At 39.4% G+C, this 27,808-nt stretch overlaps 1 protein-coding gene across 1 annotated transcript in view; it reads left to right on the top strand.

Moving 5' to 3' along the window:
* LOC150086357 (transmembrane protein 114-like) overlaps positions 1-27,808 on the top strand; it is a 113,699-nt gene that overhangs the window by 22,377 nt on the left and 63,514 nt on the right. The window contains exon 2 of the mRNA XM_090371328.1: positions 11,449-11,556. Coding sequence (XP_090227454.1) covers positions 11,449-11,556 — 108 coding nt within the window. The remainder of the gene's footprint in view (positions 1-11,448; positions 11,557-27,808) is intronic.

The raw sequence follows: 27,808 nt of genomic DNA, 5'->3' as shown, positions 1-27,808 counted from the left end.
TATCCTTAGTGCAAAAACTTTTTAGACATTTGCTTCAAAATAATCAGATACCACAATGAAGAAATTTTAGTAATATCATTGACTAAAATTGCGTCATCAATTCCCATTTCTGATTAAAAATTTATACAGATGAAATCGGGTTTCATTACAGGTTCTTGAATCGCAATTATTTGGCAATTATGACTCAAGACCTTCTAACGAAACCGACTCATCTCTCTGGGTTTGGATTTTAATAACATTGAACCTTTGTCAAAGTCACTCTAAAACTTTGTAAGAAACGGGATAACTGTTCAAAGAACTATAAAAAGAATGAATTTATAATCCGTAGTTGACATTGAAACAGTTCTCTGCTTACTGTTGTCCCCTACTGTCACGATTTCCCGAATGCTGCTTTAGTGGACAAACTCTACCAAAAAACTGACACTTTACAATTATCATGGCCTTTTAGTGCACGCCCATAAGAAATCTTCATTGCTTAGCATTTTCTTATAGATTATACAACTTTGAGTGGCACTGTAGAGTGTTTTAAAAGACCTATATTTCTAGTTCAAGCCAAAAAAGGAGGGGGTGTTCTCTGACATTTTCTCCATCAGTTCCTGTTACCTCCGCCGGTGAAATTACACCAACTAGCCTGAAAACTGACACTTTACAATTATCATGGCCTTTTAGTGCACGCCCATAAGAAATCTTCATTGCTTAGCATTTTCTTACAGATTATACAACTTTGAGTGGCACTGTAGAGTGTTTTAAAAGACCTATATTTCTAGTTCAAGCCAAAAAAAAAAAGGAGGAAGGGGGTGTTCTCTGACATTTTCTCCATCAGTTCCTGTTACCCCCGCCGTTGAAATTACACCAACTAGCCTGAAAATAAACCTGAAAACCCAAACGCATTTAGGGCAACTAAAACCGAAACGCATTTCAGTACTCCTGAAAGCAGTTATAAAAACATAAGGGAACCTAAACTGACATCGTTCCAGCAGGGATTGTCACCTGCTCCTACCCAGATTTGGTCTTCTTGGGTATGGGAACTGCTGGCATCCACCGGTATTACACTATCTCCAGTGGATGCAGGATTTTTTGTGGTCTTCACCACCGTACGTGAATGTAGGAGACTACTGCACCCATACGACTTGCGCTTCTTCCTATGGGTGCTGGTAATAACACATTTAGTTTAGTACAGGTATAGTTATTATTATTATTATCAATTTATTTCTCTGTTGAAGAGACACCCCTGGGACAGCCATTGGCTAGAAGGGTGAGAGTTACATTCTAAGGTGTGAAGCGGACCCATGAGCAAAAGGTTACAAAATTCATGGGACGTTCACCCTGAAAGGTTGAATACAGAATTTTGGAATACATGAGTAATTATGATTTTATAATAGAATATTTACATTTTTGACATCTTTGAACATCATAGAATATTTAAAATTTTGACATCATCTTACGTTGGCATCTTTTGAGTCGAGTGGCTGTGCACTAGTTACATGAGACGATAGGAGTCGGCAAAGACTTGCAATCTATAGGCTTTTTCGTTACAGAGCTTTTCCGGTTCAATTCTTAGTTGATTGAAGAGTTCTATTGTGTTTGCTGGAAAAAAAGCGACAGGCTGTCCAGTTTTTTAAGTTGCTTTGAAGAGGATGTCTTGTTTCAGCAATTCTGGTGGCTTCTCTTCTAGAGTACTGAGAATATATAGTTTTTTGAGCCGAGTGGCTGTGCACTAGTTACATGAGACGATAGGAGTCGGCAAAGACTTGCAATCTATAGGCTTTTTCGTTACAGAGCTTTTCCGGTTCAATTCTTAATTGATTGAAGAGTTCTATTGTGTTTGCTGGAAAAAAGCGACTTAGGCTGTCTAGGTTTTTTAAGTTGCTTTGAACAGGATGTCTTGTTTCAGCAATTCTGGTGGCTTCTCGACGAGAGTGAAACAAGCCGTCAATATCGGGAGCGTCTAATCTTCCTGTTAGCAGTTGGGCTAATGTGAAAATGTTTCTTGTGTTGATTGTCTGTTTCCAGGGAGGAATGCTGAGATTGGAAAGTAGGATGGCTCTAGAGATAGTAAATGGGTGGTTCGAGATCCTGTTCAACCATTTCAAGAGCCAGTATTCAATACTAAGGAACTCTTTCAGGTTGCTCGGTGGGGCAGAGAACCAAATGTGTGACGCATACAGTGGGATGGGAAGTATACATTTCAAGATATACTTTTGAACAAGTTGTGGCCCACCTCCTCATGGCAGATCTGTATTGGGAAGTAGCCTTCCTGGTAGCTAAGTAGCCAGAAAAAACTAAACAACACACACAAAGTGCGCAAACGTAGCAGTACCTCATTTCTGGACATTGTACAGAGTTTTCTATATCATCACAGAGAACTATGTGGGAGTTGAACTAACGTTTAGGGGCCGCCTTACGGAAGATACAACACATGTCTACATTATGCAGTGTTTTCTCTATATCTTCTTGTCTAGTATCGTTTTCCTATAAAACAACAGCAATTTAGTATCGTGTGGATAATAACACCCTGTCAAAGATTGAGTCTCGCTCTGCAGATTACACGTCAGATGTCATTGTTTAAAATACATCTACAACATCTTCATAGCAGCTTTATAAATCAACGTCACTTTATACACTTCCTGGCCTACGTCCAACTGATGCATGTAGTATTACTGACCTTTGAGAGGCACTCAAGAAACCCCGTTTTCTGCTTGATTATTTTTTGTACTTCTTTGAGTTACATGTGCCGCTGTTCAAAATACAGCCGAATTCCAATCAAGCACGAAGGTATTTAACTCAATTACAAATTGATACAATATACAGCAAGTGGACGTAAGCAGTTAGTTGGTTCTCTTTCCTGATACGCACCAATAACCGGAACAAGGACTTAATTGTCGTCACAAAAAGAAATAAATAAAATGAGAGCTCCATTTTTGTTTTTATTTTGTTATTACTAACGACTTAATTACGTTTCTTAATTGGGAAAATTCAGTGCGCCTGAATGAACGAAATGGGAAAATATGAGGAGGATAACTACCACGCAGTTACTGTCCTTCCTTGCAACAGCCACTGGCGACTGAAACGTAAGGTAATAATAATTTAAAGCGGCAACAGACGGCCATTTTGAATCCTGTACATGGCTAAGAGACGCTTGTGAAATCTCACTGCAGATGGCAAAAAAAAAAAAAAAGAACACATTTTGTGTGCGCCTTTGACTTCTCGCTCATGACTTGACAGAAAATACCTGTTTAAGCCGCGACATCAAGGTGAAGTTTGTGCGAGGCACACGCGCAGGACATTCGTCCCACATTCGCGAAATCACAGTTCAGGACGTCCCATATCGAAGGTTCGGGGGAGTCGAGTTGTGTACCATTTAAACTGGGTTTGTAAATGGTTTGCCTATTGGTTTTTTTATGGAATTTCACACAATCAGAACTTCAACTCAAAAGCTTTAAGAATTCCTTCAATCTTCAATAGTCGAGTCCCTGACAACTGGAGAACTCTCTATATTGGCATTCATAAATTTGTGATATGAAAGGACATCTCACCCATGGATAGATTCGGAGTGAGAAAGCTATAAGAAATCTGTTATCATCGTATTTGAATTTCTCAATATCTAAGTTAACTGCAATATAAATTTTCATAAGATAATAAAGATAGAGCATCTCTTTCGGAACGCTTTATACAGGAGTTTAAAAAAGTGTCTGTCTGAGGTTGAGTTATCTCTTTTTCTTTGCCTTCCGCCCGAAACACGAAAATGTAAAGAAACAACCATAAATGAGTTTGTCAAGTATCCAATTGTTTGTAATTAACCGTTGAATTAACCCGGAAGTTAGACAAGGTACCTTGTGCCCTTAGTTATTAAGCAGCTAAATCAACAAGATACGTTATCTAACTTCCAAATATTCCAGTCAATTTGCATGACTTCAGGAGGGGTAAAAACTATTACATTAGGATATATAATATCTTCATTGCAATGAGTGAAAATAAGTGAAATTTTACATGCCAATGTCCATAACAGCAAAAATGCTAGCACCTGGAAAGATATTTCAACTACCTATGCCTAATATGTCTGTAAATTGCGGTGTGTTCTGTGGTCGATTTGCCTGTTTTGAACTCAGCCACGTAGCGAAAAAGCCCATAAAAGTTCCTCGCGTCATTCATAGGATTCGAACCGGGGCGTTTTCCACCTGGTGTGGGGAAGGGGATCTCTCTCTCTGTCTCTCGTTTAAAATAGTTGAAAACTGAATCCTTCATAATAAAAATAAAATAAAAAGGTACATATATATATATGTATAAAATAAAAAGGTACACACACACATATATATATATATATATATATATATATATGGTGTTCCAGTCATCGCATTGGTACGTTCAAAAACGAGTTGTTTTTTACAAAACAATAGACATCTAAAACTTTATTTTTTAACGAAATCGATGTCTATGACAAAAGAATTAATCAAATAGTTCCTTCGGAAATCAAAATTGACCAACTAACTGTTTTCTCCGCACAGTTTTCTTTTGCCACATTTCAAGGCCATTTTGGTAGAATAATCGTGATCATTTGAGAGCAAGGGCACGCGATCCTCGCCGGGTCTTTCACTATTAGATACCACAGATAAAATGCAACTTGTTTCTAAACGAATATCAAGCGAAGAGATCTTGTGTCTGAGGTCAACAAGAATCCGGATCTCGCCGACTAATTACCAATGTAGAGCAGAACAGTTTTATTCACGGAACTGAAAAGTAAATTATTTCTTCTTTGCTCTGATTGGCGAAACAAGTTCAAAAACAACTACAGACAAGTGCAGTACGAAGACATATGTACATATACCGTATATCGTTCTGCGCAGGCACACTAAATGTATTTCTCATCTTTCACATATTATTCTTCACTCCATCTCTTTATTCAAAGAATGAATAAATGAATTCACCAATCTGGCAGAACTTTGGCAATTTGTTTCCAGTAGCGTCGATAATGGAAATCATGTTTACACAGATATGTCACATGCCTTTGATAGTGTTTCACAGGGCTTCTCGAACTATGGTGTCCTTGATCTGTTACGCTCGTGGCTTATAAGCTACATCAGCAACAGAAAACACAGAGTTATATAACAGGACCATTTCCATATGCTCAGACCATAGAGAGGAGTCCCACAAGAATCTTCATTCGGACCACTCCCGTTCATGCTTTTTACTAATGACCTTGGTAACATCGACATTGACCACAGACTACAAATTGTAATGTTTTCTGAAGATGTCGAATTCTTCTCCATTATCAGTAATTTCAGTGATGAAGCAACATTGCAGGCCATAAAGAATTCTGTCACCTGCGCAGCAATGAACCGGTTAGAGGTGAATCCCACTAAATGTAACTCGATCATGTTCAATCTACGAAGGAGAAAATATAGTCATTACAATTAACAATAAATAAGCCGTAATTATAAAATCTGAGAAAATGCATTAAAAGTCTACCAAAATAAGAACCTCGGAATTGTTTTCATAAGTTATTGCAGCTTCGAGAAACATGTCTTAAATATTGTCAGCTAGGCCTCTAAACTAACAGGATTCATCACAAAAACTCCTATTTATTTCATGAGAAATGTTTTGTTGTTCTTCTCTTCAAAGAAGATACTTGGCAGATATGGAATCCGTACACAAGGCATCTCAAATACCACCTAGAAATGGTAATACAAATGAGATTCGCCCTCTCAGGGGTGGAGTTTTATCACAAGGCGTTTTACCGCTTGAGTTTTATCACTACCACTGGAGTTTCAACACTGTTTCAAACTGAAACCTCTAAAAGAAAAAAGGAAAGTTATGGACTCAAGCTTCTGCATAACATTGCTAGTGTCAGGAGCTGTGTTCCAAAACTTTTACATCAGATCTCCTTTCATGTGCCATCTACTTTTACGAAACTTCAAGTTAGTTTTTAAAGGAAGAAATGGCCGCCTCCGTAGCCAGGAGCAGCAGTGCGTAGCACACGCTTCTTGATTAGACCGGGGTTCGAGCCCGTCACCACCAAATACTTAGCATGTGGAAAGGTCAGGGAATGACCACCGCATATCCCCGGAGCAATATTGCCTTAGTTGCTAATGCTCCTAAAAACAAATAAACAAACAACAACAACATAAAAAGGAAGAAATAAAATCCGGACCTTGCCAGAAACAACTCCATCAACAGGGCATCAGTTAGCGTGGGCAGCCTTCGACTTGGTCTTTCTCTAGATCCAAATCAGTTTTCCAAAATAAACTGAACGGAATACTCAGTATTACTGGGAATATCTACAACTCAAAACCGCAGATGTCTTCCACATTGACTGCATAACATGTCTTTCAAAATGACAGTTTTTTTTTTTTTTTTTTTCCTTTTCTGTACAATTTCTAGGTTAGTTCCATGTATAAATTATGCTTTTTCTAGAATATACGTTGTATTCTTGTCTTTAATCATGAATGTAAATTCCTTTATAATGGTCCTATTACTTCACGTGTATTTATTAATATTAGTAGTGGCAAAAAAATTATGCAAGAAAGCAAGCTTACGCAGCATCAGCCAAAAAAAAAAAAATCCAATTTCACATAACCATTCCCTCCGACAGTTTATCCAGTACTTCCTTGAATTTATTTAAGCTATCCACTTCCACAAAAACTGATGACAGTTTGTTCCAGCAATCACCAACCACTGGTTAACAGCTCAATTCGAATTTATGTCCCCTCGTGTGCAGTCTGAGCAAGAGGAAGAATCCCATTAGCATTAAGCTTGCTCAATCGATTCAAATCCTTAAACACCTCAATCAGATCACCTCGCAGGTGCGTAGTCTCCAGAGGCTGTAATTTGCAGAACTGAAGCCTCTCTTTGTAAGGACACTCTTTTGTTCCCCTCACCAATCTCGTTGCTCTTCTCTGTACCCGTTCCAGAAGCTGTACATCCTTCCTAAATTGAGGCCTCTTCACCTGAATGAAGCATTGAAAATGTGGCGTGACCACTGCTTTATACAATGTAATAATCACCTCCTTATAACTGCTAGCAAACTTCCTGTATATCATTGACAAAATACCATGAGCTGTCTGACAGCCTGTCTCCACTGCTCAGAGACTATCTGACTGCACAATTATTAGAGAGAGAGAGAGAGAGAGAGTAACAGTTACAAGTTTGCAATGTCCCTTCACGGTCAAAAAGCCGGCGGTTTTCACAGAGCACGACACTTATAATTACTTCCAGGTCTTTTTCATTTTTCACTATCCTGAGTCTAGTAGTCACAAAGTAACCCCAGAGTAAAGTACCAACAGTGGACGGTCACGGTTGGTACGTTACTCTTTGGTTACTGCTACCCATATGCAGTACTTTGCATTTGTCAATGTTAAACTTCAGTTGCCACCTCCCAGCTCATCTATTCAACTTTTCTAGATCATGTTGCAGTAGCATACTGTGTTTACAACCCTGCCAACTTTTGTATCATCTGCAAACTAAAACATTAAGACTAATATACCTTCATCGATATCATTAATAAATATAGAAAACATCAGTGGTTTCAGCACTGAACCCTGGAGGAATCCACTAATAACATTAGTCCATGAAGAGCAATGTCCACTGATAACCTCTCTCCGTCTTCTACCCCTCAACTGTCCCTTTATCCAAAGCAATAACTGGCCCTTAATGACACGCTGCTCCAATTTGTACAGCAGTCCTTTATCAACAAATCCAAGTATATGATATCAAAATTAATTTTTTTGCAACCCAGTTCCTTTGCGACTGCATCATAATATCCAATCAAACTGGTCAGACAAGAATATTTTCCCATGTTTGTATACAAAAACCATTCAAGACAAATAAATTAACACCCGTGTCATTTTACTTTGATGCATCTCTTAAAAATTTACCACTCTTTTATTGTGTTCATTAGCAATGTCGTGGCGCATTTAGTATCCACTCAAGCGTGAAGTTACGAACCTTGTGTCTGCAGGCATTCTCTTCGGGGAGTCTCTGAATCCGGGAAAAGCTGATGGGTCACTAGACGAAAGAAGAAACGTGAAAAAGACGTTTTAATGATCCACATAAACATCAGGAAGTTATTCTCACAGAATGGGTACCATTAATATCAACAGGAACTCATTCCCACCGAAAATCAGGACAACATGGCCGATTACCACTGCAAACACACAAAGATATGTCCCCGTGTATTTACGATGAGGATCAAAATGCTTCAGGCTGGAAATTTCAACATCACTAAAACGATTACTGGCATATTGGCTGGGAGGAAGACAACAGATCCTCGAACATACTGATTAAAAGTAAATTCTTCGAATAAATTAAAATGAAGAGAGTTGCACGGGCACAAATCCCCGCTTTTAATCTGCTTTTCTTGAAGAACAAAAAAATAAAAGTAGAGCAAGTTCAATGATTTCTTTTTCTCTGCTATCTTGCAAATATTAACACCTTGTCCCAATCGAGATATTAGCCTTTTATTAACGTGTTGTTAAATGCTTCAGTATGTTGCAGCATACAAGTTGCTTTCTTAAAATACGTCCAGGTACTGGTATAAACTCGATACATTAGCCTGTCAGTTCCAAACGGCCTTTCGCATGCTGCTTTGAACTGGTTTTCTCGTAATAAGTCTGTTAGTGCAAGGCCGACAATTGTGACAAGCAAAGGGGAGGAAAATAAAGAAAAACAATAAGGAGTAATGTATAAAAACTTAAATTGGTTGATGAATAGGCGGGATTGGGAAGGTGTGTTTTTATCGTTCTCATTAAGAAAGAAAGAACACCTTTAATTTGTAGATGGTTTTGTGATAATGTTTTCTGGAGCCTCTCTCTCTCTCTTCGTCATTGTAGATTGGGAAGAATACCAAAAACAAAACTAAAGCGTTTTGGGATGATTCCAAGAAAGGCAACTTTCCTTTTTGAAGAAATTATTACCATAGCCAATGTCTGGAAACATGTTCAGAAGGCACCGTCCTGGCATAATGGATTTTGAGGAACTTTGATATTAGCGAGCATTAATAAAATTCAACGAAGATATTCAAGTTCTCTCCCTCCTCTTCTTTAACACTTTGGATCAGTCTTCGAAGCTTTATTCCCAAAATTCAAAACACAGGCTGAACACAGGGTCTTGAATGTTCACCCAAATGACACACCCTGATTGTGGAGACAGTTCCAGGAAACAGAAGTTTTACGAAGATTAGAGAGTCGAGAAAGGGTCAAAAGCTAGTAGATAATTAATGCTGGTTAATTCATCATAACCCCTTCTCTATTACTTGTACATTTTCAGGTACCCATGAGCTAATTTGCATATTTCAAAAATGACATGATTTACTCGTAACTTCACTCATGGTACTCTTCCATCACATCTTATTGTACTTCCATACCTAATTTCAATAATTTACTTTAATTATTTGGCAAACTATTGCGCTTTTCTTGTTTATATCTGATAGGAACTGGTAACAATAGTGGACATCAGGCTTACGTTTTGTCCTCCAGTGTACTTCATATTAAGCATGGTGGTGCAATGGCTTTCGTGTATGCTTGTGATCTTATTAGGCAGAGTTCTGACTGCACTTTCAGGGAAAATTGCAAAATATAAATCACAATGGTGGTTAGCATCTCGTCAACTGAGTTGACGACTTGTGGAAATTATCTGGTGACACAATCTGAATTAGAAGCTTTAGATAATCTGCACAGCAATGGTGTCATTTGTTATTAAGTAGTATAAGTAAAGAAGAACAGGAGTATAGATAATACCCCCTTCAGTATTCCTGAACAAATAGGTCTTCTAAAGTTCTTGTTCGACCTGCAGTAGAATTGTTCTGTTTGACAGCAGAGAAGACAGGAAGGCGCTAGCAGTCTCCCTCTGGTTTTGTTGAAAACTTCTACAAGGTCGAGCAACAGATTGACACTGATCCTGTCAAAGGCTGCTTTCAGGCTAAAATAGGAAGGGTGTCACCATTTATGCTTTGTCACCAAAGGCCTCGAACACTGCTTGGTGGTCATCAAGAAGTTAATGAGAGTCGGAGAACTGGGTACTGTATAATGAGGGGCTTTGAAAGAGGATCTGGTTATCTGAAACAGGTGGAAGGATTTCTTAGAACCTTAAGCAAGATAAATGTTATGTGTAAGATGACTGTGTTGGAAAAGTCTTCTTTGGAAGTGGTTTGAAAACATATTGGTTCCACTGCGTTGGGAAAACCTGTGAAGTAATTATAGAGTCAATGATAAATGAATTGAGAGACTTAATTATGAATTGTAGCACCTCATCAGATCCAGACACCGCGGATGGTGCACTGGCGCCAATTGTATAAAAAATGGAACAAAATATGAATAAAAGATCGGAAACTAGTGCCCATCAATGAACAGAAAGAGTTTTTATTGATGGAGCCACTTCTGTCACCCCCCTCATTAATGAGCGGGTGGGCAATCTCTGTTTCCAACCCGTAACGTTGGTCATTGTATTTCCCACTCTTGGTTAGTGATGCGTTTCCTAGCCTTGCGACTTTAATTCATATTGGAGAACATATTTATATAAAACTTTAGTTTCATTTTTGCCCCTCTTTGTGGATTATAGACGTTTGTTAAGTTCTGTGAGATGGCTAATATTATTAAATAATCAGATAAACAAAAATTAATATTTAATAACAGTGTTCGAGAAACATTTTTCTCCCTTTCCTCTGGTATTTCCGCTTCGCCGCATTCCAGAAAATCTTGAAGGCAACGGTGGGAATTTTTTCCTCAAAGACATCAATTTTCAAACCTCAAAGTTGTGAAACTGTTCTGTCCTCATTTCTGAACTCAGAAATCCCAAGGCTAGACTCAGCTTTAAATCTGGTGCTACAAAATAACCCCCGGAAATATCCTAAGTATCTGCTTGGGTTTCTGTAATGGTAGATCTGGTGTCCGTTTTCAGCCACAGATCACTTTAACTCAGTTTAGGAAGCTGTATGGAATGCAGTAACCGCGTGTTTAACTGTTTAATAAGAGCTTTTCTAAATAGTTGAAAAAGTAGATCCTCAAGTACCAGGAAGCACGAATTTGCGCAATTGGGGTCACTTCTTAGATTTCAGAATAAATGTAAAATCTTTAAATAAGACTTTCCTGAAGCATCGGCATTTCTAAGATGATCCAAATGCAGAATTACTTATGAAATCTTCTCAGATTTATTTTTGATTTTCTAATACTTACTATAGCGTTCAAAAAGTTCAAATGACGTAACGTATGACGTACAGTGGATTGCAGCGCCATCATTTGAACGTGGCAAAAGATAAAATATAGCGATATTAATGCATGTACAGTATAAGGAATAAATGTGATACACAGCATCGTGAAGAAAATAAAAAGTAGATAATCAAAACAAAGATATTAATAAACTAATAAAAAATAACAAGGATGTCTTGTTTTTCTTTATTGATGTATTGATGACACGTACGAAAATATCGTGATGAATAACATTATTATTTCTTTGCAGTGCCAACATACATGTCGCCGGTCCAGACCCACTGCATCAATGTGGATTATTACATCAACGACGAGGGTATCTCCGATAACTTTTCAGAGGAACGCTGGATGAGACTTCGTAAGTGGCCTTTCATCATTTTCTTTATGATAAGATGATTTTATTATTAAGATTGAAATCTTCGATGTACTTGTACGCATTCCCACTTTGTCTTCTTGTGAACACAATTTGGGAAGCAAGCTTATAAATAGCTGACCAAGAAATAATGTTAAGCTAGAATATAATAATAATTCAAATTATTGTATTAGGGCCAACCATAATTTCTTGCATAAACCCGTATCTGTCTGTTCTCTGGTCGATTTGCCTGTTTTGCTGGACGGAAAAACCTTGCTATCTACGCCTGAGACCGACTAACTCAACTACGGAGTGAAAAAAGCCCATTAAGATTCCTCGCACCATCTTTGGGAATTCGAACCCGGGCCTTTTCTACTCAAGTTGGGAAAGGACGGTGACAATACCACTGTACCACACGCGCAGACATTATTATTATTTTTTTTCTTCTTCTCCCTGATTGGGGGATCCACCTCGTGACGGGTATTGCTACCAAGTACAGAGAGTGGTTGTTGTTATGTCTGGTGTTACCATTGGTAGAGGAACTCTCTGACTATCCTACAGGTGTTCAGGATTGCGACTTTCTGGAGTTCCTTGTAGGTGTTTGCTAGGAGACCTATTGCTGCTAGGCTATTATGTAGGCTAGGCTGTTATGTTACGTGTCAACCACCAGTATGGTGGTTGACACGATGATCAGAATGGTCCTTCTTGCATATGCCACATTTCTTTGATCTCCTGTCAGTACTTGTTTGTGTACTTCCTGATTTTATCTCATGGGTTTTCTGGAGGTTGCCAGTGTTGGGTACCGCTATGTCAATCAGATAGGTAGCCTTTTCCTTCTTGTCCATAAGGGTTATGTCCGGTCTGTTGTGCGAGAATGTCTTACCCGTTATTATGGTGACCCCAACCCACAAGCTGTGGGTTGGGGTGTCTAATACTGCCTGGGGTTCGTACTTGTAATATGGTACATTTTTTTTTTATCAAGGTTATTTCCTTGCTTGATTTTGATGGATTATCATGGCGACTTGGTCGTGTCTATGAGTGTACTCAGTCTGGATGATTACCTTGCATCCCGCGAGGATGCGTTGGATCGTTTCTGAGGCCAGGTGGCATCGTCGACATGTGTCATCGGACACTCCGGGCTCCTTGTCGATGTATTTTCTATAGTTCCTGGTGTTGATTATCTGGTCTTGGATGCCGAGCATGAATCCTTCAGTCTCGGGGAAGAGCGTCTCGCTCGTGAGCCATGCATTGGAAGCAATTTTATCTATGTGATCTTGATGGAGATCATTATAGTGTCTGTCATGGAGTGTCTTCTCTGCTCATCTTTCTAGTTTCGTTTGTACCTCCTGGCTGGGAGGGGACTCCTCGCCTAGATTGAGTTGGGTATACCGCTTGTCCTTCTTCCTTTTGGCCTGCTGGAGTGCTGCAGTGTTTCTGGAAGTAATCCTTCAGGTTAGCAATCCTGTCTTCTGTTGCTCAATGAGGTCTATCATGCTCCTTCCTCCTTCTTTCCGGGCAATTGTCAGTCTCTCCACGGCTGATTTCGGGTGGTGTTGGTGGCTCTTGGTCATAATTGTCCTTGTCTTTCTCAAGATATTCTCCAGTTCGGTGTTAGTCCAATTTATGACCGCGAAGGAGTATGTTAGCACTGGGCGTGTTTATGTGTTTATGACTTTAACTGTGTTCCCTCCGTTCAGTTTTGCTTTCAGCATGCTTCTGAGTCTCTGATGGTATTTATCGGTCAGGCAGGCCTTAATTTCCTTGTGCTGTAACTGCTGAGCCTGCATCATCCCCAAGTATTTGTAGGCCTCTCCCTCTGCCACGGCTTTGATCCCTTTATCAGTCTGTAGCTGGTATTTTCGGTTGACTAATTTTCCCTGGTGCAATCCGTGGGTCTTGCATTTGTCTAGACCAAATTCCATCCTAATATCATTGCTGAATTCTTCGGTGATCTGGAGTAATTCCTGGAGGTGCTTCTCAGTTGCCGCGTAGAGCTTGATGTTATCCATGTTCATCATGTGGGTGAGGGTGTAGAGGTTCTTCCTTCCTTCTTTGAGGTTATATCCGTACTTGCTACTGTTGTGCATGGTGGATAGCGGGTTAAGTGCTAAATAGAACCACACTGAGCTCAGGGCATCTGCCTGAAAGATTCCTCTCCTGATGGAGATTGGCCTGGTTGTGATGTTTTCAACCTTAATGGTGGTACTCCATTTCGCCATCGTTTCTCCCAGGAAATTTGTCACTTGTCGGATTGACTTTGTAGATGTTCAGCGCCTCTATTTGCTATCTATGAGGCACTTCGTGCCTCATAGCTAGCTAATAGAGGCGCTGAACATCTACAAACTGGGTGTACATGGCTAACAGAGGCTAAGAGCTGGCTTATTATTATTATTATTCCATCCAAGACCAGGTAATCAACACGAGGAATTATAGAAAATACATCGCCAAGGAGCCCGGAGTGTCCGATGACACATGTCGACGATGCCACTTGGCCTCGGAAACAATCCAAGACATCACTGAGGGATGGAAGGTGATCACCCAGACTGAGTACTCGTACACGACCAGATAGCCAGGATAATACATCAGAAGCTAGGAAGGAAATACCAGTTGATCAAAAAAAAAATGTACCATATTACAAGTACGAACCCCAGGCAGTATTAGACACCCCCACACCACAAGCTATGGGTTGGGGTCACCATAATAACGGACAAGACTATCTCACACAACAGGCCGGACATAACCCTTGTGGACAAGGAGGAAAAGGCTACCTATCTGATTGATATAGTTGTACCCAACACTGACAATCTCTAGAAAACTCATTTACACAAACCTAAAACAGGAGATCAAAGAGATGTGGTATATGCAAGAAGTAAGGACCATTCTGATCATCGTGTCAACCACCAGTATGGTGCAAGGACCCTACATAACAGCCTAGCAGCAATAGGTCTCCCTTAGAACTCCTACAAGGAATTCCAGAAAGTCGTAATCCTGAACACCTGTAGGATAGTCAGAGTTTCTTGACCCACAGTAATAGCAGACATAACAATCATACTGTGTGCTTCGTAACAATACCCGTCACTAGGTGGAACCCCAATCAGGGAGAAATAACAAGAGTAACAACAATAATAATAATGAAAAATGCGCTTTTTTATTAAAAGGCTTTTTTTTTTTTTTTTTTTTTTCGTTAGAGGTTATTCTCACTTCCACTTCCAGGAATCATTCTGTTGGATGTGGTCCGATCTAAAAGCGCTACACTCATTTCTTTGACAGGGCCGGAGATGGGGAGGAGAAAGTGAGAAATGTCTCGTGTATCGTGATGAACAATCTATACCTCTTCCTACCGATCCTCCGCCTGATAAAAGTGCCAAGAACACTCTCATATTTCACCTCAGCACGCGCTCACGAAGCCCCTGAAATCTCTCGGGATCCGCCTTCTTGATTTTCTCGAGACAAGCCCACAAACAGCGAGAGGGCAGCGTAGCAAGGTCATGCACCCCAACGAACAACTGAGCGGGCTGAACGGCTTCACTAACACAGCCATCTTCTGACCGCGAATGACCTCCGTAATTATTAGCTTTCGAAGGCCCTTCGCTCGAGCATAGCACCAATTATACAACCCCGTCAGCACAATGAAACAAAACGTGTGATTAGATCTGTGCAGCGTCTGACGTACGCTCGTGACAGCCGATGTTTTGCACGAAGACGGAGAGGGTTAAAACGATCGGATCGTAAGGGTGGGTAGCGATGCTCAACTTAAGCTGTAATTTTAGCGCGGATTGTCCCGATCGTCGCTAAAGAAAACAGCAGAGGGAATGATATAATGAACCCTGGATAGCATTTACTCACAGTTAACGCCATCTACAGCCGATGGGAGAAGGCTGAGGTTTCCCACGTTGCACGACAGCCATCCCACGTGCTCTTTGTGAGGGTAATTTAAGTTACTGTGTCAGCTGCAAATCGTTTTACAATGCAACAGCAAATTTCCTCCGAAGAGATGCTTTAAGAATTCCTCCTTGAGCTATCAGTCCTCGAGGGCACTGTTCTCTACCTTCACTATCTTTTACCCAAAATATTTTATTCGAGTTGAATGTTCATTGCGCAAGAGACAATAAGATTTCAAGGTTTTCAGAAAGACCAAGCTCAACTATCGAGGTGTCCAATAAGGAATTCCACAGTAAACTGGGAGTAAGAGAAATTTCTATTTAGATGGCAAAACGAATAAGAAACTGAGATTAAGAAATCAATGTACTGAATAGGTTAACGGAATAAAATTTAACAAATTTCCTTACACATTAAAACTTTCGATTAGTGAACAGTCCTCGTATGAAAAGGTATAAAATAGAAATTAACTCAGTTTATACCGTTTGTTGAAATAATACCCAAGCGCACACCCCCTCTTTGGGTACATACTACAAGAAGTACCAGTGGAGTTGGATTGCAAACTGATTAATCTGTCAGACCATTCTCATGAATTTATCAAGGGACAATCCACACCTGCACGGATACGATTTCTTTTGTGTTACATATACCCCAGGTGTTAACGAAGGAGGACAAATTGGCACTGTCTTCCTGGATTTAAGAAAAGCCTTTGACATCAGAGATTAATAGAAAAATTGGATCGTTACGGACTCGGATGCCAGGCTTTAAACTAAATTGGAAAGTACCTTGGAAAGGAAAGAAATGCCGGTAACTTTCAAAAGGTACAATTTCATACTCTTCTAAACGTGAAATTGGTATACCACAGGGTTCATACTTTGGCCCTTTGCTATTTTTTAAGTAACACATTGGGCAAACCAAGTGTATTAGGGGACTACCAAACTAAATAAACATTTTGTGGGACGACACAAAAATTTATAAATAAATAGGTGATACCAGTGACTATATAATTTTATACAAACAACTCTGCAACTCGTAATTCAGTAGTTGAAGAAGTACGAAACGTTATGTCTCTTTTGTTGTGCTGGGTGGTCCTGTCCATCATTATGGAGCAATCCCAGTATAGTTTGCGAATGTGGTATCTAGTGCTACTGACCTGGGGTTCTTATAATACGGTACGCTTTCTTTGTTGAACTGTTACTTTTGCGCTAGCTTCTGATATATTATCCCTGCGACCTGGTCGTGTCTGTGAGAGTACTCCGTCTATGTAAGCACCCTGCATCCCGCAGTGATGTGCTGGATTGTTGTTGGAGCCAGGTGGAACCGTCAATATGTGTCATTTGTCACTCCGGAGGTCACTGGCGATGTATTTCCTATACTTCCTGGTGTTGATTAAGTGGTCTTGGATGGCGAACATACATCCTTCAATCTCTAGGAAAGACCTTCCGCTGGCGTTTTGGCGCATAATAGCCACTGCTGCTAATGCGTCGGAAAAATCCAATCCAATCCTTCCGCTCGCGAGCCATGCCCTGGAAGCCACCTTATCTAATTAAGTCGTTCTTGTTGTGAGGTTTGAAGGCATCAGAAACTTAGACCATATTGCACCCTATGTATTATGTCTGTAAATTGCATGTGTTCTGTGGGAGATACCAGAAAGAAAAAAAAAAAAAAAAAAACATGCTGGCCCCGCGGAGATCGACTAACTCAGCTTCGTTGTAAATAAAGCTCATTAAAATTCCACGCATCAACTTAACGTGAACTCAACTCTGGGGAGCTCAGCAATTAAACCAAATGTGCTACACGTACAGTCTTGGAGAAAGCACTCCATGGCACACGATACAGCGTCCGCCATGAAGTGCTTTATTCGCCCATCTTCCTGTCTTTGTTTCTTCTTTCTGTATGAGTGGGGTTCCTTGTTGAAGTTCATCGGTGTGTGCTGTTTGTCTATTATGGCTTGGTAGCTTGACACTGTGCTTTCCTGAAAATAATCCCTCAGGTCCTTAATTGCCTGCCCTACGTAGCCGTGTGGTTATGGGCACGAGTGCAATAGCACACGCTCTTTGAATGGACCGTAGTCCAACCCCGTGACTGCTAAATGCGATTAATGATTGTATTCATGATTTATTGTGAACTCTTCTGACCTGCTGGTCATGTAGCAGTATAAACAAAAAGATGTTTCTTTTTTTTTTCTTCTGTTGTTCAATGATGTCTGTCAAATCCCTCCCTTCCTTCCTTCTTTACGGGCTTCAGTCAGTCTCCCGATGTCCGATTCGGGTGACGTTGGCGGCTCTTGGTCATCATTATCCGGGTCGAACTCATAATCTCCTCCAGCTCGCGGATGGTCCAATCTAAGATCCCGAAGGAGCATGTTAGTACTAGGACGTAGGTGTTTAAGGCTCTAACCATGTCCCCGCTATTCAGCTTTGCTTTTAGCAGACTACTCGGTCTCCGGTGGTATTTCTCATTGAGGCAGGACTTGATCTCCTTGTGTTATAGCTGTCCAGCCTGCATCACTCCCACGTATTTGTAGGTCTCTCCTTCTGTCACAGTTTCCATCTCCTCACAGGCCTTCAGCTGGTAGTTTTGCCCGACTGGATTTCCCTGTCGGACAATATCCATGGGTCCTGTATTTGTCTAGGCCAAAATTGCATCCTGGTGTCAGTTCTGAACTCTTCAGTAATCCGCAGTAGCAGTTTGAGTTTATTCTCGGTTGCCGCATAGGTTTTGATGTCATCCATATACATCAGGTGAGAGAAGGTTTACAGGTCTTCCCCCCTTCTTTTATAAGGAAAGGTACCCCTTTCCTTCCCCAACTCCGTCTGTGAGGTTGAGCTAACAGCATAAACAGCCAAAATCGGAACATGGGTAAATCTCTTGTAGTTTGAACCCAGCAGACACTTTTCAGGAAAAATTGGTACTTGCTGTTGTTGAACATTGGGGACAGAGTGCTAAACAGAACCATAGTGGAATTAGGCATCTGGCATCTAGTGTTACTTCGTTGTTGTTCAGGTAATCCGGTATTATTCGCTGATTGCCTGTCACTTTCTGCAAAATTCTGTTGGGTCTCTGCTTCAGTATGGTGTGGGCTCCATTCCCTAGAATTTTTCTAGGGCCTTCTTCCACTCATCTTCTGTTTTTGGGTGTCGCGACCTCGTCTGTTTCTACTTTGGCTTCTCTGGGTTTTACTTCTTGCATTTGCTGCCCCTCCTCTGGTTCGGTTGTGTTCATCTTCTTTGTTCTTTGCAGCTGATCACTCATATGCTGCTTGATTTTTTCCAAGATTGTAGGAGCTATCAGGTTCTTTACGACGATGGTCTGTCTCTGGTTCGCTACTCGCTGTTCGGTGACCTGAACAGTTGGGAACCGTTCCAGCCACTTGGTGTGTAGTTTCATCTTGTAGATTATCATATCGGTTTCTATCTTGGTTAATTCGTAGTATTCTCGCACGATGAACGTATTCATTTCGCTGCTCCAATTCATGCGTTGGCTTTTTCTTCCTTTTTGGATGATCTTGTCCTTCCCTTCTGGTATCCATACAGGGAACATCACCACTTGCTCTACTGTATTCCTTAGTAGACTGTCCCAACTTTTCGATGCGACCTCTTTGGTTAATGGCCTGAATGCGAGTAACTTTATCCTGCGCCACACTCGATGCAATATGTTCAATATTTCTACTTTCCATCTTTATCTAGCTAGGGAGGTGGACCTGTTTAGCTTTTTCTTTGTGCATCCAGTGGTGGCTGGTAGTTAATTGGAAGCGACAGCAATTAGAGCCACTCTCCCGCCATCACTTCGACCTTAGGGTAGGTTCGATGAAGCGACTTTCGCAATTTTTTTAAATTAACATTAAATTAGAATTAAATTTAAAAAAAAAATAAAGATTAAATGTATTGCAATGGCTGTTGAAAGCTTCTCCAATGATCAAGTTTCATGTGCGTATCGAGCGAAATTTTGAATTTCAGAATAGCAGTATAATTCTGATTGAATATTATTAACGTGTTTCACATAGGCGACAACACATTAATAATGCTAACTGATTTTCGAAAGATACACGCTGGACATTGACACACGCTTCATTGAGCAAAAAGTTTCTTACTAATGCGATTTTGTGCTTTCATTCTTGGAGTAATAACCTGATGCCAGTTCGCACTATTAACAGTCATCAAAACTCAGCACGGTTTCCACATCCTTCTGTGTACAAGCGATCTAGAACATTACCTAAACGCGATAACGAACGCTCCTAAATCCATCAGACACGTACACCCCTCCAGGATATTTATATCTTCATGATCTTAATTCAATAGGTTCTCCATTGTGAAGTTGCAGTTAATGAGACCCGATTCGGGCCTTTTAATACTCTTATCAATCTTTCGTGGTCCTTCAGAAACAATAACACATTCTGTTTCTCCATAATGAAATATTTTTTCGCTTGCATCAACAGCCAGCAAGAACACGAAAACAAAAGCAATAATTGTTTTAGAAAGAAAGAAACGTAAGAGAAAAAAATATTTCATTTGAGTTACGTTAATTGTAGATCTGCTGAAACGGGTGCAGAGAAGGGCAACGAGTTTGGTGAAGGGAATGAAAGGGTGGACTTACTAAGACAGGCGTCGCTTCTGAAAACTGCGGTGTCTCGAGACGAGGCACCTGCAGGAAGATCTGATTGAGGTGTTTAAGGCTTTGAATGGATTATTCATATGCCACTATTACTACTAATAATAATAATAATTAATTTTACATTATTAATGAAATTTAATCCGTTTTAGCCTTCAATTGACGCACCCAGAGGGGCAAATTTCACCAAAGCTGCTTACTTGGGTCTACGTTCGGGTTTATGTATGAGCCTGGATTTTTTTTTTTTTTTTTTTTTTCTACCTTTATGATTCGTAGGGAAATTTCTTTTAGCACTGTTGTGTCGTTTGCGGATATCGTATTTCGCAATGTTTAGACGTCCTAGTCAAATTCCCACCAAACCAATCTTAGCACAAATCAAAAGTAAAAATTCAGTATTCCAACAATATTATTCATTCAGAATTACTACATTCTATTCGTGAAATAAAACGATCTTATAGATTCTTAGCATTAGTAGCGACATACGATGCAAGAAAGCAAGCTTAACATCATAGTATCCAATCCAATTATAAAATATATCCAAATATCCATCATAGTATTCAATCCAATAGTATCCAAACCCATGCTGTGTCTGAATTATTACTGCCGTCTTGTCTAGATAATTCTTCAATGCATCTTTAAACAGTGACCCCATTATTTTGCCCAGAACAGAAGTCAAACTAACAGGTCTGTACTTACTTGTGTCACCTTTTGAATCCCCTATATGAATTGGTGTCACATTTGCACACCTCCAGTCCATGCGGACCTTCCCTGACTTTAAGGATGCTCTCATAATTATGGCTAAGGGTTTGCTTACTTCCTTTGCCACTTTAATATAACTGGATAGATTCCATCCACCCCAGGTGCCTTTCTTATGTTTTTCTTCAACAATTTTGCTCTCACTCTCCACTTTGCTCTCAGTTATTACAAAATCATTTAACTCCCTGTTAGAGTTTGATAAATATCTCGCTCTCTCCTCCCTGAATAACTCTGCATGTGTGAATGTAGATGCAAAATACTCATTTAGTTCGGCAGCTATCTGAGAATGATCATCTACAGTCAAACCATTCATATCAAGTCGACCAATATGATTCATCCCCTTCCTTCTAGAGTTTACACAAGTAAACAAGTCTTTGCTGTTTTTCTTTGCATTCTTTGCCAAAGATTTCTGCTAATCTGCCTTCGCTTGCCTAACCTCCTTCGTGACTTGATTACAGACTATCTTATATTTACCGTAGGCTTCTGTCACCTGATAATTTATATACATCCCATACATTCTTCTTCTCTGCCACTAGCCTCATTAGTTCATCCGACATCCATTTAGGCCTAAACCTTGACCAATATTTCTTAGTTGGTATGTAAAGCCTGGTAGCTTCCAAGATAAGTTCTTTGAATGTTTCCCATTTTGAATTTGCTGTTGGTAACATCATCAGTTGGTCCCACTGTATAATTTAAATACTGTCTCAGACCACCGAAGTCACCTTTACGAAAGCAAAAACCTTCCTTTTACCCCTGATGGTAGTTACCTCTTTGAGTAAAACCCACTTCAGAACATTGTGATCACTGCCACCTAGTGGTTCATTTATCTGCAGATTCTTAATGCATGAAGAATCACTGCTGATAATCAAATCAAGAGTATTACTCCCTCTAGTTGCCTCCCGAACATGCTGCTGTATAAGACAATCATCCAATAAATCCGCAAAAGCCTTGCTAGTGTGTGAATGACCAACCCACAAGTTCCAGTCTATATCTGTGAAGCTAAAATCCGCCATTATAAGATACTCTGATTTATTGGCCCACTCTATTTCTCTGCAGAAGTGTTCATTGTACTCATCAGAGTCATTAGGACTGTAACAAACTCCTACCCTCATTTTTGCTTTCCCAGTGGTTAGGTCACACCAAACAGACTCAACATTGCACTGTCCACCCATGTCAACTGGATGCACTTCCTTAGATTTTATGTGTTTCTTAACTAACAGCATAACCCCTCCTCCCTTCCTGTCCTGTCTATCCTTTCTGTACCCCCAAATTCCAATTCTGCATTCTTTTATATCTGTTTGACACCACGTCTCGGATATCCCAATAATATCTGTCTTTGATGTCTTGTTCTTCAACATCATAATGCTCCAGCTCACAATGTACTTCTGCCTTATTCACTAAAAGGCGAGAATTCTTTGCAGGTGTTTGAAACAGCTGTGGGTGTTTGTGCTTGATTATTTTCTTGGGCAGAGGTCGCTGCGGTCAAGAAAGAGATAAAATAAATGTATTGTTGCTTGATAGATGGCGCTGCAATCAGAGACGGGATCTATTAAAGGAATCTATTATGCTAGACAGGTATAGCACTGCGAATCTGCCAATTTATTTTTCGGAATTAAATTTTAAATTACGGATCTCGAACACAAGAGTTTAACACTAGCTTCAGTACTTAAAGTAGGCCAAGCATATTTTTTATGATCATTAAAATGAAGGACAGGACACCCTCAAAGGACATGGCAACTGGAAACATTTTCAGTAGAGCCCCCGGAATGATTTCAGAAGCACTGATATTAATTTTAGTAATTTTATTTGTGACAAAAGGATTCGTAAGGGATTTAACAACTCCACAGAACGCCATTTTTAATAAAGGCTTCAAAAACACGATTTTCTTTTCAACACGAGAAGCCTTACGAAACACGTGATAAGAGGACCTACTTTTAAGGAAGTAAAGTTCATCAATGTTACCAGGAAAGCTATGTTTGTGTTTTCAATATAACAAAATTATTCTCATTACATTATGGTCATGCCTCTTAAGCATATAATTTTCCCCAAATTCCGAGTCATTTTAGAAGAGATCGTCATTCAGATAAACAACTTCTAGCAGGTAAAAATTGTTTTCTTTTCTGATGGAAATTCCACCGACTGGTTTGGCGCGGACGTCACAAAGCGAAGTCAGGTGTGAACACCGCCTCCAAAGAACAGACAACTTAAGGCCAAATTCTTCACCACGATTTGAGGAAAAAATTCATACCCCTTTCCTTCCCCAACTCCCTCTGTGAGGTTCAGCTTACAGGATAAGCTGCCAAAGTTGGAATATGGGTAAATATTTTGGGTTTAAACCCGGCAGAGGCTTTTCAGGAAAAATTGGTCCGCTACAGAGGATAGTTTCTGTCACGTGACAGTCAAGGGACGAGACAGTTCGTCTTCTATACATAGGAAAGGGAGGGAGGTATTAAAATTTTATTTCTAGCGAAGATCTAGAAATTGAATTTCTGAATGTCAAAAGTGTCCCAATTACAAATCGAATCCAACTTCAGTTAAGCGAAATGTGCGTTCAGATTCCACCAAGTTGAATTTTCGTATTAATGTTGGGAGGGGGAGGTTAAATTAAAAACAACGACAATATTTAATATTTGAATAGTACCAATAAGTTGTTTATTCTACACCGACTCCAAAATGTGTGACATTTCTTATCATTTCAAATCAAATATTTCTACTTTGAACAAAACATTTTTACTTTTATAGTAAACGTATTTTGTCATTTAATTTATTTATTATTGATTTTAAATTCAATATAAAGTGCAAATTACTACTTTTATATATTAGAAAGTTCACCATAATTTATTTGTACAAATAATGATTCTTTTGAAAAAAAATTCGCCAGTTTTCATTAGAACGAAATTTTAGTACAACCAGTGGTGTAGCTGCAACTTTTGGGCCATTATGCAAACACCACCAAAGGGTGGAGGGGATCCTAACTGAACTTTGATTAATACGAAATGCCTACTCCCAAAAATATCTTTTATAATGTACATTTTAAATAATATTTGATAAATCTCAATTGTAAAAAAAAATTATTAAAAATTTGTAAATTAAAATTCATAACATACCAATGTTTTTATTTTATTAATAATTACATATCAGTTACTGAAAGTGTGATGACTAAAGTAAGATATATATGTAATCTTTACATTGAAGAGTTCACGACTAAAGACACCATCATTACGATTTATCGAAAGATCTGATGACATGTCCAAGTTGAAGAATGTTTTCGTGAACTCTTTCCAGCCTCAGAGTTTAATTGTAAAGAAAAAAATTGCATTCAATCTGAAAACACCAGGTCACTTGAAACCAGATGCGTTTTCGAATTAATGCATTTCCGAAAGTTTTTTATTTTTATTTTTTTTTTGTATCTTAAAACCTAAATATTTCTGTTTCTAAATTCCTTAACTTTCCAACATACGCTATACGTCCGCATTATCCCGTTTATTACATGAGAAAATTTCCTTGATCACATTTTCCACTATCCTGGAAAAACTACTGCAATTTTCAGAGGTTTGAAAGTTTTCCCTTTTGTATAGAGCTGAGATGAAGCTCCGTGCCAAATTTCATTAAATTTGGTCCAGTAGAAGATAAATTTTTGTTGCAATCATACAAGTATGTTGTTGCAATCATACAATTATTGTTGCAATCATACAAGTATGATTGCAACAATAATTGCAACTTCTATGATTGCAACAAGTTACAATAATTCGCTTCTCGTGGAAGCTGAAGATGATATCACTTCCTTAACGCTTTCCGAATGACGGTTTTTCGTTACAAAATCTTTGGAATAACCTTCGTAAAAAAGTTTGACGTCAAAACTTCCCAGTTCACTCATCCAGTCACTACAAATGTTTGTCTAGTTCAGCCTTAAATTTATTTAAGCTAACGAGTTCCACAACAACAGATGGAAATCTGTTCCAGCAATTAACCACCCGCTGGCTAAAGGCAAATTTCCGCACAGCTATTCTACATCTGTCTTTTCTTAATTTGAATTTATGCCCCCTTAGGTTCGTAATCTGAACAAGTGGAAGAATCCCATCAGAATTCAGCGTGCTCAACCCATTCAAGGACTTATACACCTCAATCAGATCACCTCGCAGGTGTCTAATCTCTAGCCGCTGCAATTTGCAGAACTTAAGCCTCTCTTGATAAGAGGATCCCTTCATTCACCTCACCAATCTTGTTGCCCTTCTCCGTACACGCTCAAGCAAATCTACATCCTTCCTAAAATGAGGCCTCCAGACCTGTACGCAGTACTCAAAGTATGGCCTGACCATTGCCTTATACAAATGGATAATCACCTCGTCTCTGCTAGCAAAATTCTGCTCTGCCAGATCGTCTACACTGCTCAGAGAACTTCATTTCTGACTGTACAATTACCCTCAGGTCTTTTTCATTCTCCACTTCCCTGAGTGTAGAACCACACAGTTGATATATTTCTCTCCGGTTATTGCTATCCATATGCAGTACTTTGCATTTGCCAATGTTAAACTTCAGTTGCCACTTCTCAGCCCATCTCCTTAACTTTTCTATATCCTGTTGCAGTAGCATACTGTATTTACTGTCATCATCAACCCTGCCAACCTTTGTATCATCTGCAAACTTTGATACTAAGCCTGATATACCTTCATCAATATCATTGATAAATACCAAAACAATAATGGGCCCAACAACAAACCCTGGGGGCCTCCATTAATAACATTAGTCCACGTTGAGCAGTGTCCATTTATTATCACTCTGCCGTCTCCCACTCAACCATCCTTTAATCCATTGCAGCAACTTGCCCTTAATGCCATACTGCTTCAATTTGTACAGCAGTCTTCCATGTGCAACAGTATCAAAAGCTTTCCTGAAATCCAAGTATATGATATCAAAATTATTCTTTGCATTAGGTTCCTTTGTGACCACATCGTAGTATCCAATCATATTAGTGAGACAAGACTTCTCCTTAACAAACCCGTACTATGTCTCAGCTATTACTGCAGTCTTGTCTTAATGATCCTGTATCACCTCTTTAACCAGTGATTCCATTACTTTTCCTTGAACAGAAGTTAAACTAACAAGTCTATAATTAGTTGTGTCACGTTTTGAACCCCCTTTGTGAATTGGGGATACATTTGCACATCTCCAGTCCATGGTAACCTCCCCTGACTCTAAGGGTGCTCCCATAATTACGGACAAGGGTTTGCTTATTTCCCTTGCTGCCTCCTTCATTATAACTGGACAGATTCCATCTGCCCCAGGTGCCTTTTTTATGCTTAACTTCAACAATTTCTCCTCCACTTTGCCTCGGTTATTACAAAATCACTTAGCTCACTGTTTCTTAATAATATTTCCATTCATATTTGATTAATCTTCTATATAGTATATTTATATACTGTGTATGTTATGTAAGCATATACTATTTTTCTTAAAATATACTGAATTTTTATTATTATACGTTATGGTTTAAAAATACAGTACGTCTATTTGAATTAATTTATTGGCATTTGCTTTCCTTTTAATATCAACTGCTTTGATGTTTGCGTATTCGGTTTGTAATACTTAAATATTCACACCCTACTGGCACATGGCCGTCCCGGGGTGACCCAAGGTTTCTTGTGGTAAACAAACTGATTTTAATAATAATATCTCACGCGAACTATGGGAAAGCGAAAAAATAAATAAAAAATCCAAGAAAACATTTGTCTGTATTTAGGAAGGCACTGAAAATCAGCGCATTCCTAGTGATTTTAACAGGCAACAGTTAATGGAAGTCTCCAAGAACACACATATTGATGCACCAAATTCATTTACATTTATAATTTTTATCGTATTGTTAAGTGTGGAAAATAAAGCCATTCGGGTCATTACAGGCGTCCACACTTTCTCCACCATACTATACATAAATCACGTGCTAATTGGCATTAGTAGAGGCGTATGATGCAAGAAAGCAAGCTTATACGGCATCAGCCAAACAAAATAAAAAACTGTTTCCGTTCACCTATCCATTCGCTCAGTTTGTCCAGCTTTTCCTTGGATTTATTTAAGCTACCAACTTCCAAAACGACAGATGGAAGTTTGTTCCAGCAATCAACCAATCTCTGGCTAAAGGCAAATTTCCGACAGACATCTATTCTGCAACGTCTTTCCTCAATTTGGATTTTTGCCTCCTCAAGTGCATAATATAAGTATTAGACCTTACGTATAGCAATATGCAAATATGTCTTAAATATACCGGAAGACATCCAGTCAAAATTTACTTTAAGGCTCTTATCCATGGATCTTTTCGAAACGAAGCTGTGGATAAAGTTAGTTCCTCCTACTCTTTCGCGGTGATGGGACGATCTATTAATTCGCGTAATTTTGTTTCCGGATTTAAAATCAGCAGTAATGGGGGGGGGGGGTTAATTTCTTGATTTTAAAACAGCTCCAAAAGAGGGAACTCCTTTCCCAATAAATCGTTTCGGGGTCCTCTCCCCTTACCGCTTGTTTTTAATTACGCGAAGAAGTAGATCGTCCGATCTCTGTGAAACAGGGAGGAGCTAGATGTGCTCATCATTTTCAGTCGCAAAGATCCACGGGTAAGAGCCTTAAAGTAAACTTTAACCAAATATCTTAGTTCGTTTCTGAAAGCCGCGGGACACTTTATAATTACAATTACAATAGCACCCCACCGATGGTATCGTTACTTTGTCGTGGTGGTGGGGCTTGCGTGTCTAAATGATCTACAGAGCTATGCTGGTGGTAGCTTGCTACTGGTAGAGCCTCCCAAGCCAGAAAGGTTTGTAGCTAGAGACCAGACGAAAAAAATACCCTGGTCCTCCAGGTTGGGGTTGATGTAATGGGCCAGCTCCCCATTCATAATAAAACATTCTTTCAATGCTAAAAGACCTAACAGAGAAAACATCGGACGGAAAAATAGGAATCGAACTGGCAAACGGAAAAAGATTTTGAATTTTGGCTGCTGGAATATACAAGGAGATAGCAA

This window comes from Mastigoproctus giganteus, chromosome 4 (genome assembly GCF_048544385.1).
Source record: "Mastigoproctus giganteus isolate SK-2022 chromosome 4, ASM4854438v1, whole genome shotgun sequence".
In the NCBI taxonomy this organism is placed as follows: domain Eukaryota; kingdom Metazoa; phylum Arthropoda; class Arachnida; order Uropygi; family Thelyphonidae; genus Mastigoproctus; species Mastigoproctus giganteus.
This window is presented reverse-complemented; position numbering and strand designations above follow the sequence as displayed.